General features: G+C 42.2%; 2 protein-coding genes across 2 annotated transcripts in view; one reads left to right on the forward strand and one right to left on the reverse strand.

The window, feature by feature from the left end:
* Ubac2 (UBA domain containing 2) overlaps positions 1-15900 on the reverse strand; it is a 151399-nt gene that overhangs the window by 57195 nt on the left and 78304 nt on the right. The gene's annotated exons all lie outside the window — the stretch shown is intronic.
* On the forward strand, positions 1788-14365 carry Gpr183 (G protein-coupled receptor 183). Its single transcript, XM_005374064.2, has 2 exons — positions 1788-1974; positions 12573-14365. Exon 2 carries the CDS (start codon positions 12603-12605, stop codon positions 13674-13676), a length of 1074 nt encoding a protein of 357 aa, XP_005374121.1. The 5' UTR covers positions 1788-1974; positions 12573-12602; the 3' UTR covers positions 13677-14365.

Here is a 15900-nt window from a genome sequence, read left to right on the forward strand (position 1 = left end):
CCGCTGTAGTCAACAGATAAATAATGGAGACCCTCAGTTAGGATCACAAAGGCCCATCTTTCCTCTCATACAGAAAAGGACAACAACTCCAGTTTTAAAGAAACCCTGCTAACTTTCAACAACAATCCAATGAAGGTCTCTGAGCTCAGGAAATTATTTCACATGGAACTTTAACGGCATCTGCAGGATGTTGCCTCTTTTTCATATACCTGACAACTGAATTACCCAAACCAGGATGGATCAAGTTTGCTAAGGACAGCTCTTTACACTAGTTGAGCCTCTCGTATTTTACTTAATAGTAACTATTTCTAAAATTAAAAGCCACAAAATCCCACCCACACGGCCTTTCAACAAATTGCAAAATTTCTCAACAGGGCTGATCGGTGTTTTTGTTATTGCCGTTGTTCTGTTTTGTTTTTGTGCCAGGGCCTCACGCGTGCTATTCAAGCACTCTGCCACTGAGCAACACCCACAGCCTCCACTCATGTTTTAAATGAACTAGTTCCAGAATATTATGCCGTGTTCCTCCACCAAATCATACGATCTCTGGATTTCCCCCAGGGGATTATCTTGGTGACCACTTTGTTAATCCCTTTATTGCTTATTCATCAGTTTGAAAAATGCTCTTCCACAAGTCTTCAGCAATTCAGAGTTTAGAAGAACTTAATGACATCACTGAGAGGCTAAAGCCATGTGAGCACTTTCACAGAATCCAGGAGCAAAAAGGGCTCTGGAGTCACATGCTTTGGTCATACAAATTCCTGCCAAATGATTCAAGTCTTTAGCATCACTCAACATCACCACCTGTTTTACACAAGCATCTAAATAAGAAAGAGCACATTCCACTAAAAAAATAATTCTAACTTTCAGGAATGACTTTCATCTTCTGATCTGGAAACGCTCTCCGGTAACTTTCTCTTACTGGCCCTCCTTCTACTCTCTGGAATTGGGAACAGAGACAAAAACAATCCAAATCCTCTTTGGTGAGACAGTTCCCAAATGCATGAGGATAATGACCAAATCCCTGCAGTGCCCAACTGTCTCAGCTCATCCAACCATTTCTCGGAAGACCTGCTACCCAGGGCCCTCACTGCCTGGCCGCCAGCACTGATTGCGAATGGCCAGATCGGTCCTGACTGAGGGTAAGTAGCACGTCCAGTTTGGAGCATAGTATTTCTAGTAACTAAGCCTACAAATACATTGCATTTCACAGGCAGGTGACACTGGTGGTTTAAACTGAAATCACCTACACAGGGTGAGCAGAGTGATGCAGCAATGTTTTTCTCTCATTCTGACCCCAAAAACTGGACCTTATTTCTAAGTACCGCCCTTCAACTCTCTTTGCCATTGCACCTCCTGGCAGCCAGTGAGCGGGTCAGGTGGCCTCTCCAGGGTCTATACACCACCTGAGTGTCATCTCTACTCACCACAGAAACCTGATCTTTGTCATGAAAAGATGATAAGCTTCACACTGGGTAAACTGTTCCTGATACCAAGTTTCCAAGTAGATAGCATCGCCAAAGTTAACATTTTTTTCTTTAAAGCATTTAAAAAAAAAACCTATACGTTTACACAGAATATCAATATAAAATCATCAGAAGCTATACTATGATTCTTTCTTTCCTTAAGGCTTTACTGCTTGAAAGATTTTTTTGATACTACTTAAATCTACACAAAATTTTATAAAGTTCCATACACACCAACAGTTCATAAATTCCAAGGGGCTTTTGGATAGTGTTTTTTTTTTTAATCAGTATCAGAAAAATTTCACTTCCCATTTTTTTTTTAAAGTGCACACGCATGTGAGGCTAGCCGATCACTACTATGCTCAGTCACAGGGCGACAGGAAAAGAAGGCGACACCATAAAAGGGCGTCTGCACAGCGTCTCTTAAGGCAACATGCGAAGCTCAACTGACTCCAGTCCGGGCAAATACTAACTGCTGCTCACAGAGGCTGGGACAAGTTGCTGCTATGTAAGTACTAGAATCTGTGCTTTGACAACAGATTCAGGGAAAACTTTAAAAGCCTACGTTTTAAGGTAAAAGGATTAACTATAAACATTTCTAAGAAAAATTATATTATCATTGTAGTGTAGATTCTCTGCTTGCTGGCAGTTTTACTTAGCTATAAAGAAGCACGGGGAAAGAAATGAATGGGTGATGCTAAAATACTGCCAAAAAATAGGGCTCACTTTGTGTGCTCTGGTATGGATTCACAATGACAAAAAACTGACTCAAGGATAAATCAGCAAGAAAGGTAATATTTCAGGATACTTTACTATGAAGGGAAAGGAATAAGCTTATTTAAAAGGAAGTGTTCTGCATTTGGATGTATTTTATATATGATATAAAGCACAGTTTAAAATAAAAGCCGTCACATTTTATTATGTGACCATACCTTCATGTATCTGTATGCATGTCTTCTCTGTATTTAAGATTATTTTTCAGGACAGAATTTCATGAATAGAATTCCTGGAGCAAAGGGCATATTTTAGAAAGCTCTGGACATAAAATAGTATTTTTTTGTTTGTTTGTTTACTAAAATATTTTACCAATTTACCCTCCCACCAGCAAAGGGTAACAGTTTGGGCTTCGTTGCCTCTCAGGTATTTTAATTCTAAAGATAAACTATTAATTAGATAAGTAAAAAAAAAAAATCTCTGTTGTCTGGTTTTTATTTATGTGATGATCAGTAAGGATAAACATGCTCCATAGTTTTTCTGCAACCTCTTGCCTTAAGAAAAAAAAAAAATCACCAAACCATGAATTCTGTCATGAGTTGCCAGGATTTACATCCAGGTTGAGAATGCTGGTGACAGCGACTCTTGGTGAAACAATAGCCATGAAGAGACTTCCTCTAAAGATGGGTGTTGGTTTTTGTTACTGTTGTTATTTTTGGTAAGGTGTCACTCTGAATGCAATACGCTGTTGAAGAGCAGGGCCTCTGGAAGCGGGCTCAGACCTGGGCTCCATTATTTACCAGCTGGGGGACCTCATGCAAGTTGCTTAACATCTGACTTCAGTTGCTTCTTTTGGGAAATGAAGAATATTTCTGTCAAGTCCTTCTAACAATGACTTTTGTAGTAAATATGAACATTCTGTCTACAGTTTGTCTCCTTGCCTCTGTCTATTAAACTGCCAAACGATGAATCCAACAGGCAGAATTTCCTTGCCCTGCCATTTCTGTGAAAATTCTTTTCCTCAAATTTATCTGAAGGTCTTTACTTTATGGAATATTTAACATAAAGACTCTGAGTCTATGTGTGCTTATAAACGTCTACCTGTGCTTTCTAGTATTTCACAGCATGTTTTGTCTCTGGGGGTTAATTGTACTTTTGAGGGTAGGCGTGGTGGTGGATGCTGTAATCCCAGCCCTTGGGAGGCTGAGGCTGGAGGACTGCTGTGAGTTCCAGGCCAGCCTGAGCTGCATAGTGAGACCCTGTCTCTAAATAAATAAATAATAAATGAATGAATGAATGTACTTTTGAACCTAAAACTGCAAGAGCCCCTGGCTCCACAAAGCAATCTCACTCCCGTTCTTTCATGTTACGTGGGTGACTGCGGTGAGAATTCCTTTTATATGCCGCTTTTGGCCGGCTTCCTAGAGTGTATTAGCACCACAACCAGTCATTCAGTGGTATAAATACCAACTCGGGTCACTCTATGGCTTTCCCGAGTGCACTAAACTGTAGGTGTTTACTAGACATCTACTGCAGGTAGGTTTGCAGAATAAAAATGTAGGAGACATAGTCATCCTTCGGTCGCTCCCATCTAAAAGAGCCCCCACCTAACAGAGGAGCTCACCAGGGAGATGATCAATGGATCGATCAATCGCTGCCCTGCTAGAGGCCCCCTGCAGTTAGTAAAAGGCTCCCGGCAGCACAGGCACTGAGGATGTGCGGAACGCCCCAGTCTATCGGCTTCCCAAGAAGTTTACCCACAGTAAGACAGGCATGTGAAAAGTCTCTGCACGCTACAGAGCTCAGAGATTCTCATAGTATTTTGAAAGTGCAAGGAGAAGAATAAAAAATACCTTGTTAAATATCTGCAATACCTAGAAAAAACTCTAAATATAAAATCATAGCATAAAAGCTAGTCAGGTATTCACCATCTTCTCTTGATTGATATTTCCATCTAAATTGTTTTGTTATTAAAATACTGCTAGCCTGGGACACAGCTCAGGAGCACATCGCCTGCCTGGCAAGCATGAAATCATGAGTTTGATTCTTGGTACCAAAAAAAAATACTGCTAAAAAGAACAAAATCTGAAGTAATTTTAAAAACCTTTTCTTACTTCAAAATATGCTACAATCTGATGAAGTCTTTCACTTTAACCCACATATCTCCCTCCCCTCCAAGCCTCCCTCTCTCTTATTCAGACAGGAATGAGTTGTTATGTGTTAAAGTTCTGAGATGCCTTCTGATTTTTTTCTACCCATAATATCAGACCATGCTGGAAAACAAGAACAAGGGACAAGATGCATTGTACTAAATGTGATTTTTGGAGCCAAATGGCCTGGGTTTGTACCCTGACACTGAACAACTGTGTCTTTAGTGCTCTGTGCCTCAGTTTCACCATCTATAAATGAACTGGTGAAGTCTGAGGCTCAGTGAGTGACTACACGTGTGGTAGCCAGGGCAGGGCCCTGTATGAATGGCTGTATGAACACAGCCTGTGTGAATAGTAGGGGTCATTACTCTTCCTCAAGGGCTTACTGTCAACTAGTAGAGAATCACGAGAGCTCGGACTTGGTGGTTCAGCCGGCGCTATTTGCTGAATGTCCCTTGTCAGCTGGCTGCAGATATAAGAAGTGAACACCACACAGTCCCCTCATAGGCTCAGGGGAGGAAGGCTGAACCACACACACACTATCGGACAGGGTGGTGCTAGCAAAGACCCTCGCCTGCCTTCCTGGGGCTGTGCAGGGAAGGGGAGAAGTCAAGGAAGCTTCCAGAAACAGCTGGCTTCCAAGGCCATCTAGAGGGAAGTAGGAACTAGGGATGCAGAGAAGAGCGTGAGCAGGTGTAGACGGGCAGGAGCTACGACATCCACAGACCGTCAGGAGCGTTAAAGCCTCAAAAGCCAAAGGGAGTGAATAATCAGTGAAAGGTGAAAGAAAACAGCTGAAAAATGTAAAACCCCAAATGTGCAAGTGAGTGTTTAACCAGACTGCCCACTTGCAGACACCTTCCGCCTCCCACTGTTCTGACGGGCAGTTTAATGGGCTCACTCGGTCCTTACTGAGCGAGTGCTCACTGGGGTCGGACACCAGCAGGGGCACCAAGAGGAAACTGCAGACTGGTGACCTCGGTTTCGTCTTGAACAAGGGCCCTGCCCTAAGCCTTCTGCTGCCAGTGACCTGCAGACTCCCCGAAAGCCAGTCTGAAGCAGACTTCTCCAGGGTCAGCAGCAGTGTCACCAACAGTGCAGACACTATTTAACCAGGCTCCCGGGTCACGTGCGATTACAGTGGTCAATCAGCAGCACACTGGAAGGGACAATCTGATTTTGCCAGTGAAGTGACAGGAAGCAGCAGCTGCCTCAGGATCCTCTTCCACGGTCAGGAAATGATGTCCTCCACCTGCCCTTGTCACTCACAGGCCAGTGGCACACACAGCAGCTCAGGGGATGTTTGCTTAGACAACTAGCAAGAGGGTGAAGACAATCACTGACTGAGTGCTGGTCCCCGTGTGTGTGTGACACTGGACCGCACACACTCCCGCATCCTTGTTTGAGCAGGGAGGCTTTTGCAAATACTTGACAAACACTTGCAAAACGAGGTGATCAAAGGAAGAAGAAGTCATGAATGGCTTTTTTCTCCCATGAAGGGTGTTGTTCTCAAGAGACTTGAGAAAGCCTTCCTCCTGCCCTGGTTAGGACTGTGCTGGTCTGTACTTCCTCAGCAAGACCTTATCCTAGTTACTCCAATTAACATGAGGCCGATTTTACTTCTCCTCAGTCCAGGAATTTTTCCTTGATATTACCTTTTCTCAAGAAAATAGCCAAAGGACAGTGTATCAAGAGGAATCAGAGGTCAGGTGCAGTGGCACATGGCTGTAGTCCCAGTACTTGGGAGGCTGAGGCAGGAGAATCACTGTGAGTTCAAGGTCAGCCTTGGTTACAAAGTCAGTTTTCATGCCAGTCTGAACTACCTGAACTGCATAGTGAGACTCTATCTCCAAAAGACAAAAAAAAAAAAAAAAAAAAAAGGAATCAGAGAAAGTGGCTCAAACACCATTCACTATTTAACAATGAAACTATAATTAATATCCGTACAGCCACATTTCAGGAACTCCCTGGCTGCTTTTGAAAGCATGTTCCCAGCACTTCTTCTCTGGTTCCTGCTAAAAGCAGCCACTTTGGGTCAGGTCCCCTCTCTGAGGGAGATGGACCATGACCAGACCTGACCTTACAGAGAAGTCACCTCTGATCAGTGACCATCTCACTTGAGCTATTCCTTACAAAAACCTGAAGTTAACAAAATTCTTAGTACTTTTAGCCCATTTTCTTTCTTTTTTAAAATTTGTGAACTGGGGATGGAATCCAGGGCCTTTGCACTTTTTTATTTTTTATTTGAGACAGGGTCTCACTAAGTCACTAAGTTGCCCAGGCTGGGCTTGAATCTGCAATCTTCCTGTCTCAGCTTCCCAGAGTGCTGGGATTACAGGCATATGCCATCTTGCCTGGATTAGTGCCCTAGCATTTAAGGTGTCCATGATTATTAAGATAAATCTTAGAGTGTAACAGTAACATTTTAGGAATCTTTGAGCAAAAACCCAAAGCTATTATCCCAGCATGAAGTAAATATTTCAATATGGTGAAGGTTTTGTTCTGTTTCTATCCTGAATAAAATCTAATAAAACACTTTAATTATCCAAGCAAGTAAGTTAGGACAGTAGGAGGCATATATATCCTTTGAAAAATCACAAAGGCCTTCAAGTTGGTTCCCAGGGTACAAATTTCCAGAGTACAAACCATGTTAGAACTTAGACAACTTTCTTAAAGTACTAGTAAATGAGACTTTGGGGGGCCTTTTATTTTTTTCCCTTTTGTGGCTAGAAAAAACCTAGTTCATGTCAACATGTCCGGTTATGCAAAAAAAGAGACGATAATATCTCAAGAAATGTTAGTACCTCCACTGACAATGAAGTAACTTCTACAGAAAAGCATGCACAGGTCCACTTCTAAAAATATAAGTAAAAAGACTTTGGAAGGTATTTTGCTGAGAAAGGAATTGATTGTTTTCTATGTCAGGGTAACAGGAAGGTTAAAAGGATGAAATATTCCATTACAGTGACAAAACAGGGATTGTCTCCTTTGCTTATCAGCAGAGTAAGAGAACGGCACAGGCGGCCTCTAGGCCGTAAGTTCTCAGGAGGAACAGGTGTTCTGGAGGCCAAGCAGGCCTGCGCCTCAGCCCAGCTGTGTGAATGAGCGCCCACCTTTCCTATAGCTCGGTTACTGCGTCCTCAGGGAAGAGCCACCATCTTGGTTCCTGCCCCTCAAGGTGTGGAGCTCCAAGGATAATCTAGGGACCAACACATCTTTCCACAAAAAGCATTACAAGAAACTGTAATTCTCTGGATGCTAGTGTTAAGGAAAAAAAGATTCAGCACATTTTTGTGGAATTTTCCCCAGGCGGTGCCATGCCAAGTTACGGTACTTTCAAGCTTAACTCATTACCTATCTGCATCCTAAATAACATCTCCGCACCTGCTGCCTAACGAGAACATTTATGCTACTTAAAGTATATTTACGAGTAGACCTAACAGTAAACCTCGAAAATGATTAGAAGGGGAATCTACAATCCCAAAGTTGCTAGAGGCACACTGGAATGCAAAGAGAGAGTGGGACAGTAGTGCGAACAAGAAGGAACAGCAAAGAAGGGAGAACTGTTTGTGAGTCGGGTTCATGTGTAAGCTGACAAAGCGAGTCTTACACAGCACGCCTGTGAAAGTTCCCAACTTGGGGACTTTCAGTACTGAGCTAGCTTCACCCCCACTGCCAATCTTTTCTGTTCATTAGATGAAAGGGATCGTTTCTGTACTCCTAAAAGCAATGTGTGCTAATAAAAGAATGGTGCTAATTCAAGTTCCAGGAAAGTACACTCCACAGTGACTAAAGGAAGGTATAAAGTGAGATCTCTGAGGGAAGACTCTAACAGACTGGGATTTGTTGACAGAGTAGGTGACAGTCAAGGGCACGAAAGGATTTCCCCCTCAACCTAGGGATAATACTGGCTGAAACTGTAGTACTGTATTAACACAGGAAATAAGAACTAAGTGGCCCTGGGGAATCAGTTCTGGGGAGGCTCCTAAATATTCAGAGAGAACTTATTTCAGTGCCTCCTTCAGTCTTCCTTACCTAAGACCCTTTCTGACTGATCCCATTTCCTGTCTGCATCCTGGGAGCGCTTTCCTCAGCTAGTTCCAGCGCAGCAGTGTTCAATAAGAGGGCCCTGGACAGGCTTCCCTCGGGAAGGTGCTTCTGTAACGGGCTCCCTTCCTCTAGTGTTGTGGCTTGTGTCCAGATGTCCCCCCAAAGCCTCATGTGGTCACAGGTGGGGCTTTTTCAGGGGTGACTGGATCTAGAGTGCGTGACTGATTCATGGTGCAGTGCTAGGATTGAAGGTGGGTTCACTGACTGGACTGGCACCACTCTGGTCCCAGTAGATTGGATACAATATCAGGGACAGAAAGAGGCTTGTCTGCCCCTTGCTGCTTTGCTACCTTCTGCCCTCCATGAACTGTTGCCCTCTGCGAAGCCACTCCACCTTGGAGCCAGCTGATGATGGACTGAAACCTCTACAAACTGTGAGCTGAAAAACCTTTCCTCCCCTAACTTTGGGCGTCAAGTACTTCGTCTTAGCAACGAGAAAAGTAACTAAGGCAACTAGGAAGAGTCGCCACATTGTGACCAAGTTGTATGCACTTTAAAACCACAAACTCTCAGTTCTTCACGGGCATCGTGAAGCAGCCACTCCTGCAAAGGATTCAGCATGTAAGGACGCTGGGCTCCTCACTTGAAGAGCAGCAAGCAATCCTGAGTGTGCAGGCTGCTGTGAGTCCCTACAGGACAGGACTTAATGTAGGCTCCTAGTAAGTTAACGCACACATGTGAAAATAGAGCATGAAAGGGAGCTCTGAAAAGTATGTCAGATGACCAGGTTTTTGTGAAGAGAGCTAAATTAAAAAATTCTTCCCTTAGATTAAAAAATTCATCCATCTACTTATCCATTTCAGTTAATTCATGGTCGTTATTAAAATTTAGACTATATGGATAAAGTCTTCAAGGTACTTGTACAACTGTGTTTGGTATTAGACACGCTTCTCCGCATGTGGTGTGTATTTGCTTTCACCGGTAAAAGGAGCATGTTACTGCATAATCCTGGCACTCTAGGAAGCTGAGGCAGGAGGACTGGAAGTTTGAGCCCATCCTGAACAATTCGGGAAGACCCTGTCTCAATTAAAAAAAAAAAAAAAAAACAAGGCTGGGATATAGCTCAGTGAGAAGACCCTGTGTTCAATCCCCAGTACCATCCAAAAAAATCAATGTTATATATTTGTTTTCCTTAACATAACTTCCTTGTCAAGAAATAGGCTTGTATAGTGCCACTTTCAGGGGCATAATACATATCCCACGGTATGGCTGTACCATAAAATATTTAACATTTCCTAATGAAAGGCATCTGGGTTGTTTGCAAACTCACTTTTGTAATGAACACTGTGTCAAGTGTTGCTGAACTTACACTGTTCTGAAACCCCTGTCATTTCCGGCTCTACCAATGCTACAGTACACGCCGGGAAACATCAGATGTCACTAACAGGCGTCAGACAACGGCATCTCCTCCTCAGAGTCTCACGTTCGTGTGCCCTTCCCAATCTCTGCAATCAGAATTATTCATTCGGAGGACTCTCCAGCTCCACACTGAGTGTTTATCCTGCCATTTATTTTAAAAGTAATTTCCTATGAATCTGCTTTTCTAAGTTCAGATTTTTAGAAAAGTCCATTTTCTCAGATATTAGAAAAGTAACAGAAGACGTTCTAGACGCCCACTCCTCAGTGGTATCCTTGCCTGGGTCTGTATTTCTCCCTTGGGGCCAGTCTTAGCAACTGAACAGCTGCTTCTCACAGGAAGCCTTCTGCAAATAAAGTTTTTCCCCACTTCTATTCCACAATGCCATTCCCATGACTTCTATCTAAGAACCACTTCTTTTTTTTCTACACAAAATATACAGCTCATAATTCCAGTTTATATTTCACTAACTTCAGCAATTGTCTTCATTATTTTCTTTGGATAAACTCAGCTCTTTGCCAGCTTTTTGAGTTATACATTTCACTTACCCAGTTTCAATTTTAATAAAGGCACTCAAGACACTGTCTTCTCCCAGATTAATTCCTTAGCCGCATCGCACAGTTGGAGTAGGAATTATTTTTATCATTTAGTTCTAAGCATTTCAAAATCCCCATAGAGGCACCTTCCTTAACTGAAAAGTTCCTTAGGAATATACTTTTTAGTTTTCAAATTTATCTTTTAATTTTTATTGTTGTTTTCTAATTTAATTATACCACAGTGAGGCAATATGATCCGTTCAGTAATTTTCTGAAGGTTCGAGACATGTCCCATGATCTAGAACTTGGTGGAGTTTCAGACATGCCCACAGGCCTTTGGCACAAATTCGATTAGCTTTTAAACCATGTTGGGTAAATCTTCAAAGTCTTGAGTCTCTTTTCTAGCATACGCTAACAGAAATGCGTAAGATCTTCCATTATAACTGTGGATTGCCAATTTCTTTTTTCAATTCTGTCAGATTTTCCTAGTACATGCATATTTCAGAATAATGTTTTCTTTGAGTTGTTTTTAACTCTTGTAGTGACTGTCTTTATTCCTAATGATATTTGCCTTGAATTCTACTTTTTATGATATTAAGATCACTACTCTACTTTTGTATTGCTTAGGATTTGCCTGGTACATGTTTTCCCAGGCTTTTATTTCTAACCTTTTTGAATTGTTTTGAATTATATTCTCCTCTAGGCAGCAGACAGCTGGATTTCCAAACCGACAGTCTCTGTCTTTTATTAGACAAGTTTAAATTAACATCAATCTGTTGGGATCCCTACCATCTTATTCTGTGACTTCTACTAATCATCCTCCCCCACCCCCACACCAGTTTCCATTCTGGTCTGGTCTTGGATGAGAAACTGTTCTGTGTCCATGTTCGTTCTCTTCCTGTAGATCATATCTGCATTCTGGAAGGATCTGCCTACCAGCACTGGGTATGGTCCACACCTTCACCCTCAGAGCCACCCTCGGACGGCCCTCAGTGCCTGTGAGTCCTTGCTGTGAGGCCGTTAGAGTGAAGCTGGCAGAGGCCCAGTTCATTTAATACAGCAGGCAGAGAAGTGGACTGTAGTCGGTGCTTTCAGTCAGGGTAGTACTTTAAAACATAGCAGCAGCATCACCAGATACATTAAAAATTTCCCTTAATTTTGGTGACTTTCATGTAAGATTTGGCAGGGTCCCACGAGCCAAAGAATTTTTCTTCTAAAAATAACCACACAGGGTTTATTGCTCTGCTCTTCCTGCTTTCCTCTAAGTTTACTCTATGCTGACCGTTACTGTACAAGTTTTCAATTTCCTGAAAACTCTCTCAACATTATCTGTAAAAAGAGTTGGAAATAATCCAAAATTACACCAAGGGAATAGCATTATTGTCCATGAACATATGAGAACACTGTAGAATCCTATCAAATGTCTGCATAAAATCTAAACATAAAAATACAAAGATGCGAAGGACACAAGGATATTCAGTAGCTAAAGCAGGACACAAAACCCCATGTGATGCTTGCCTCCACATGCAATATATGAGCCATGCGTCCCCTCACGGGCTGATCTAGTTCACAAGTACTTTAAAAATTTCCCTGTGAAGTAACTTCAGTGTTTTTCTCTCTTCTTTCTATTCTTTTTTGAAGTTTTGGTCATGGTTGTCAGTCTCCTTCTTTTTCTAAAAAGAAAACCTAACTTTCAGTTCCTAACGAGGCCTAAGCTCATTTCTTATACTTTTTAGGTTAACACAAATCAGATCACTGTGGTAAGTTTGTATTTCACTACATCAGTGTGTGACTGATTTCATTTCCTGGCAGTGATAACGCATTTGAAAAAAAAAAAAAAGTTCAACTGAAATTCAATTTAAAAGCGAAGCTTAACGCCTGTCTAAAATATGGGGTGCTCTAATCTGATTTTCTTCTTAACCAGACAGTGGTTCAGAAAAAGGAAAGGGAATTTCGGTCTAAAAAGCTGGTACATTCCCTCTTGTCACAACAACGCATTTGCCCTATTTAGAGGGCCCTATTTCCTTTGCCAGAGCTTTACTAAAGCCACCAATTATGAGAGTATAAAATAAATTTTATTCCCTCTTCTTCGTATTATCACATATATAACCACATTATATATCAAAGATTTCTTTAAACTATGTAAATATTGAAAATTTGAGAACTAGATGCACAAATGACTGGTTATACTGGTGGGAGTACGTTTTTAATTAAACAGACCCTTCTTGTTTTTTTCTAGAGACTCTGCCCACCACCACTGGATCTTGAAATGGCGAACAATTTTACCGCCCCCTCCCCAACTCCCCAGGGAAATGGCTGCGACCTCTACACACACCACACCACTGCCAGGATACTCATGCCTCTCCATTACAGCCTCGTCTTCATCATCGGGCTGGTGGGGAACTTGTTGGCCTTGGTTGTCATTGTTCAAAACAGGAAAAAAATCAACTCTACCACCCTTTACTCAACAAATTTGGTGATTTCTGACATCCTTTTCACCACTGCTTTGCCTACCCGGATAGCCTACTACGCGCTGGGCTTTGACTGGAAGCTGGGCGACGCCTTGTGCAGGATAACTGCGCTTGTGTTCTACATCAACACATACGCGGGCGTGAACTTCATGACCTGCCTGAGCATTGACCGCTTTTTTGCTGTGGTGCATCCCCTACGCTACAACAAGATGAAACGAGTCGAATACGCAAAAGGGGTTTGCATATTTGTCTGGATCCTGGTATTTGCTCAGACACTCCCACTGCTCATCAACCCCATGTCTAAGAGGGAGACGGAGAGGACTACATGCATGGAATACCCCAACTTTGAAAACACGGAGTCCCTTCCCTGGATTCTGCTTGCTGCGTGTTTCATAGGATATGTGCTTCCGCTCGTCATCATTCTCATCTGCTACTCTCAGATCTGCTGCAAGCTCTTTAGAACTGCCAAACAAAACCCTCTAAGTGAGAAATCAGGTGTAAACAAAAAGGCTCTCAACACAATTATTTTTATAATTGTTGTATTCGTTCTCTGTTTCACACCTTACCACGTTGCAATTATTCAACACATGATTAAGAAGCTTCACTTTCATGATGTTCTAGAATGCAGCCAAAAACATTCATTTCAGGTGTCCCTGCACTTTACAGTATGCCTGATGAACTTTAACTGCTGCATGGACCCTTTCATATATTTCTTTGCATGTAAAGGGTACAAGAGGAAGGTCATGAAGATGTTGAAACGTCAAGTCAGTGTATCGCTTTCCAGTGCTGTGAGGTCAGCCCCTGAGGAAAACTCCCGTGAGATGACAGAGTCACAGATGATGATACACTCCAAGACTTCAAATGGAAGGTAAAAAGGACTATGTTGGACCTAAAGCAAACTGCATGACCAGCTCTGCAGGACTTCTAAGGCAAAATGATCATTCAGCGTCTGACTGGGATTCCTTTCAGTTCTTTTCACCAGGCACTATTTCCCACGGTCAGTGTGGAAGTAAACTGATAGATGTATCAGCTCAAGCAAACATAAAACAAGTTCTGATTCATAAATAATATATCAACAGGGAAGCTTTTTCTTTCTTTCTTTTTTAGTGGCATTGGTGACTGAATCCAGGGCCTTGCACCGAGCTACATCCCCAACCTTTTTTATTTTTTTTCAAATTCTGAGTCAGAATCTCGCTGTGTCACCCAAGTTGAATGATCCTCCTGCCTCAGCCTCCCTGAATGCTGCGATTACAGTGATGTACGGCCATGTCTAGCTAGGAAGCTCTCTTAATAACACAATATAAAAGGAAAGGTTTATGCTAATAAAAACTCAATCATTTCCTACCAATAGTTTGGCAAAGGAGAAAAGACTGATTAGATTGTACACTGCCCATGTAAAAATGTTAATATTGTACAGTATTTTTTGTAATGTATTTCTTAAATCCGTTATCCTTTCTATTTTAGATTTTACCCTTCGGTAACATTTTGCTTTGTTTTGTTTTGTTCTGAGTCATAACTGTTTCACTAAACACTTTTGGAATAAAGAGTAGGATGCCACAAAGGTATGAGTATGTCCCTCAATGTTCACCACTAACAGCAGCAGTTACAGGGGAATAAAGTTGGCAAGGGAGATTATAATAACACTGTAAATGTTGGTGAAGACTGTGGCAATGAAAGCATCACGTTTGTCCCCTCAGACAAGCCAGCCTAGGACTTAAAGGCCAGCAACAGGACCAGAACTTTGCCTGGCAGTATCCACTAGGAAGTCCACTTGTCAAATTCTTCTTGGGAGTAAAAAAATATGCACATACGCTTAGTTTTCCTGGGGTCGCTAAGGGATCATTTCTTTTTTTTCCCCAGGTTGCTAGGACCTCGTGTCTGTGTTTCTGCAGCTTGGGTTATAAGAAAGGTCTGGGTGGGAGTTGGGAAGCAGTAGAAAGCACAGTTGTTACCTGCTTGAGAAAGACAGGAAGTAAAATGCAAACTATAAACAGACTTCTCAGGATTCTTTCCAATAGTACATACTTGCTCAAATGAATACCTGAATATGAGTAAGTACTGTGACCTTTCCAAGTACTGTCAGTCCATCTGCCAGCTCAAATTTGTGTTACTCAGCCCCTCAAATTTCCCCAATACAGTATCTCAGTTGGCCATGAAACTAATTTTGATGATGGAAGGTAAAGAAACAAAATGCTGAATCATGAGTCATCACTTAACTTTTTCTTGGGCTTTTAGACCCTGGAAATACTTAAATTCTTACTTGCTCATTTTTTATCCCTCAAGGAAATAAATCTTAGTGATTGATGCAACACTTCACTGAGTACAGTTCAGATATACATTGCATTACATTTCACAGAGAGCCTCCCGGCCTTATGGCCACTGAGGGAAACAGACCTGGTCTTTGTAACAGCTTAGGGAAGCAGGTGAGACTGCACAGAGAAGGCGGGATCTGTGCGCCTTTCCCTTACTCCGCCTATCGCCTGTGCAAGAGAACAGGAAGGCAGGGTGAACACCACAGTTCATGCCGGAGGTACTCATAGTCATTTGAGTCACACCTCTCCACAGAAACCGTGGTGAGGGATATGAAGGGAAAGCTGGAAACACAGTTTCCTCACTTTCCGAGCTTCTCCAGGGGCCCTCACGGCCTACTGGTGAGCCTGGGCTTCACTTGTATTTCTGGCACGTTCCTGGCACCAGTAGGTAAACTTGGAACACAGGGGCAGTGCTAGATGACTTTGTACCCTGTGACAGAACGAAGATGGTGATCGTGTACAAACACACTGCTCGAGAACCACAATCCTGTAAGATTTTCATCATGGATCTGGTGGTATATTAACAAGTTTAAGTAATACCAGTGAGCTAGAACCCCACCTCTGAGAAAGCAGACAGATATTATGGCAGCTAACCATATTCTCTTTGATGATCCCATTTTTATTTCTAAAAAAGATCATTTGGTTATTTTTTAAAGCCTTTTAACTATTCGTTTAAATCCACTAAGTGCCCTGACTATTCAGTGATAGCATAGAATAGTGAATGTCAAATGTTAGAATCCGATATATTGGAAGAGGTCAAAAACTTACAAAATAGTCCACACAT

The sequence above is a fragment of the Chinchilla lanigera genome, unplaced genomic scaffold (genome assembly GCF_000276665.1).
Source record: "Chinchilla lanigera isolate Chin_1 unplaced genomic scaffold, ChiLan1.0 scaffold00003, whole genome shotgun sequence".
Taxonomy (NCBI): domain Eukaryota; kingdom Metazoa; phylum Chordata; class Mammalia; order Rodentia; family Chinchillidae; genus Chinchilla; species Chinchilla lanigera.

Coding starts and splice junctions, on each gene's coding strand:
- Gpr183 (XM_005374064.2), top strand. CDS start 12,603: ATGGCGAACAATTTTACCGCCCCCTCCCCAACTCCCCAGGGAAATGGC.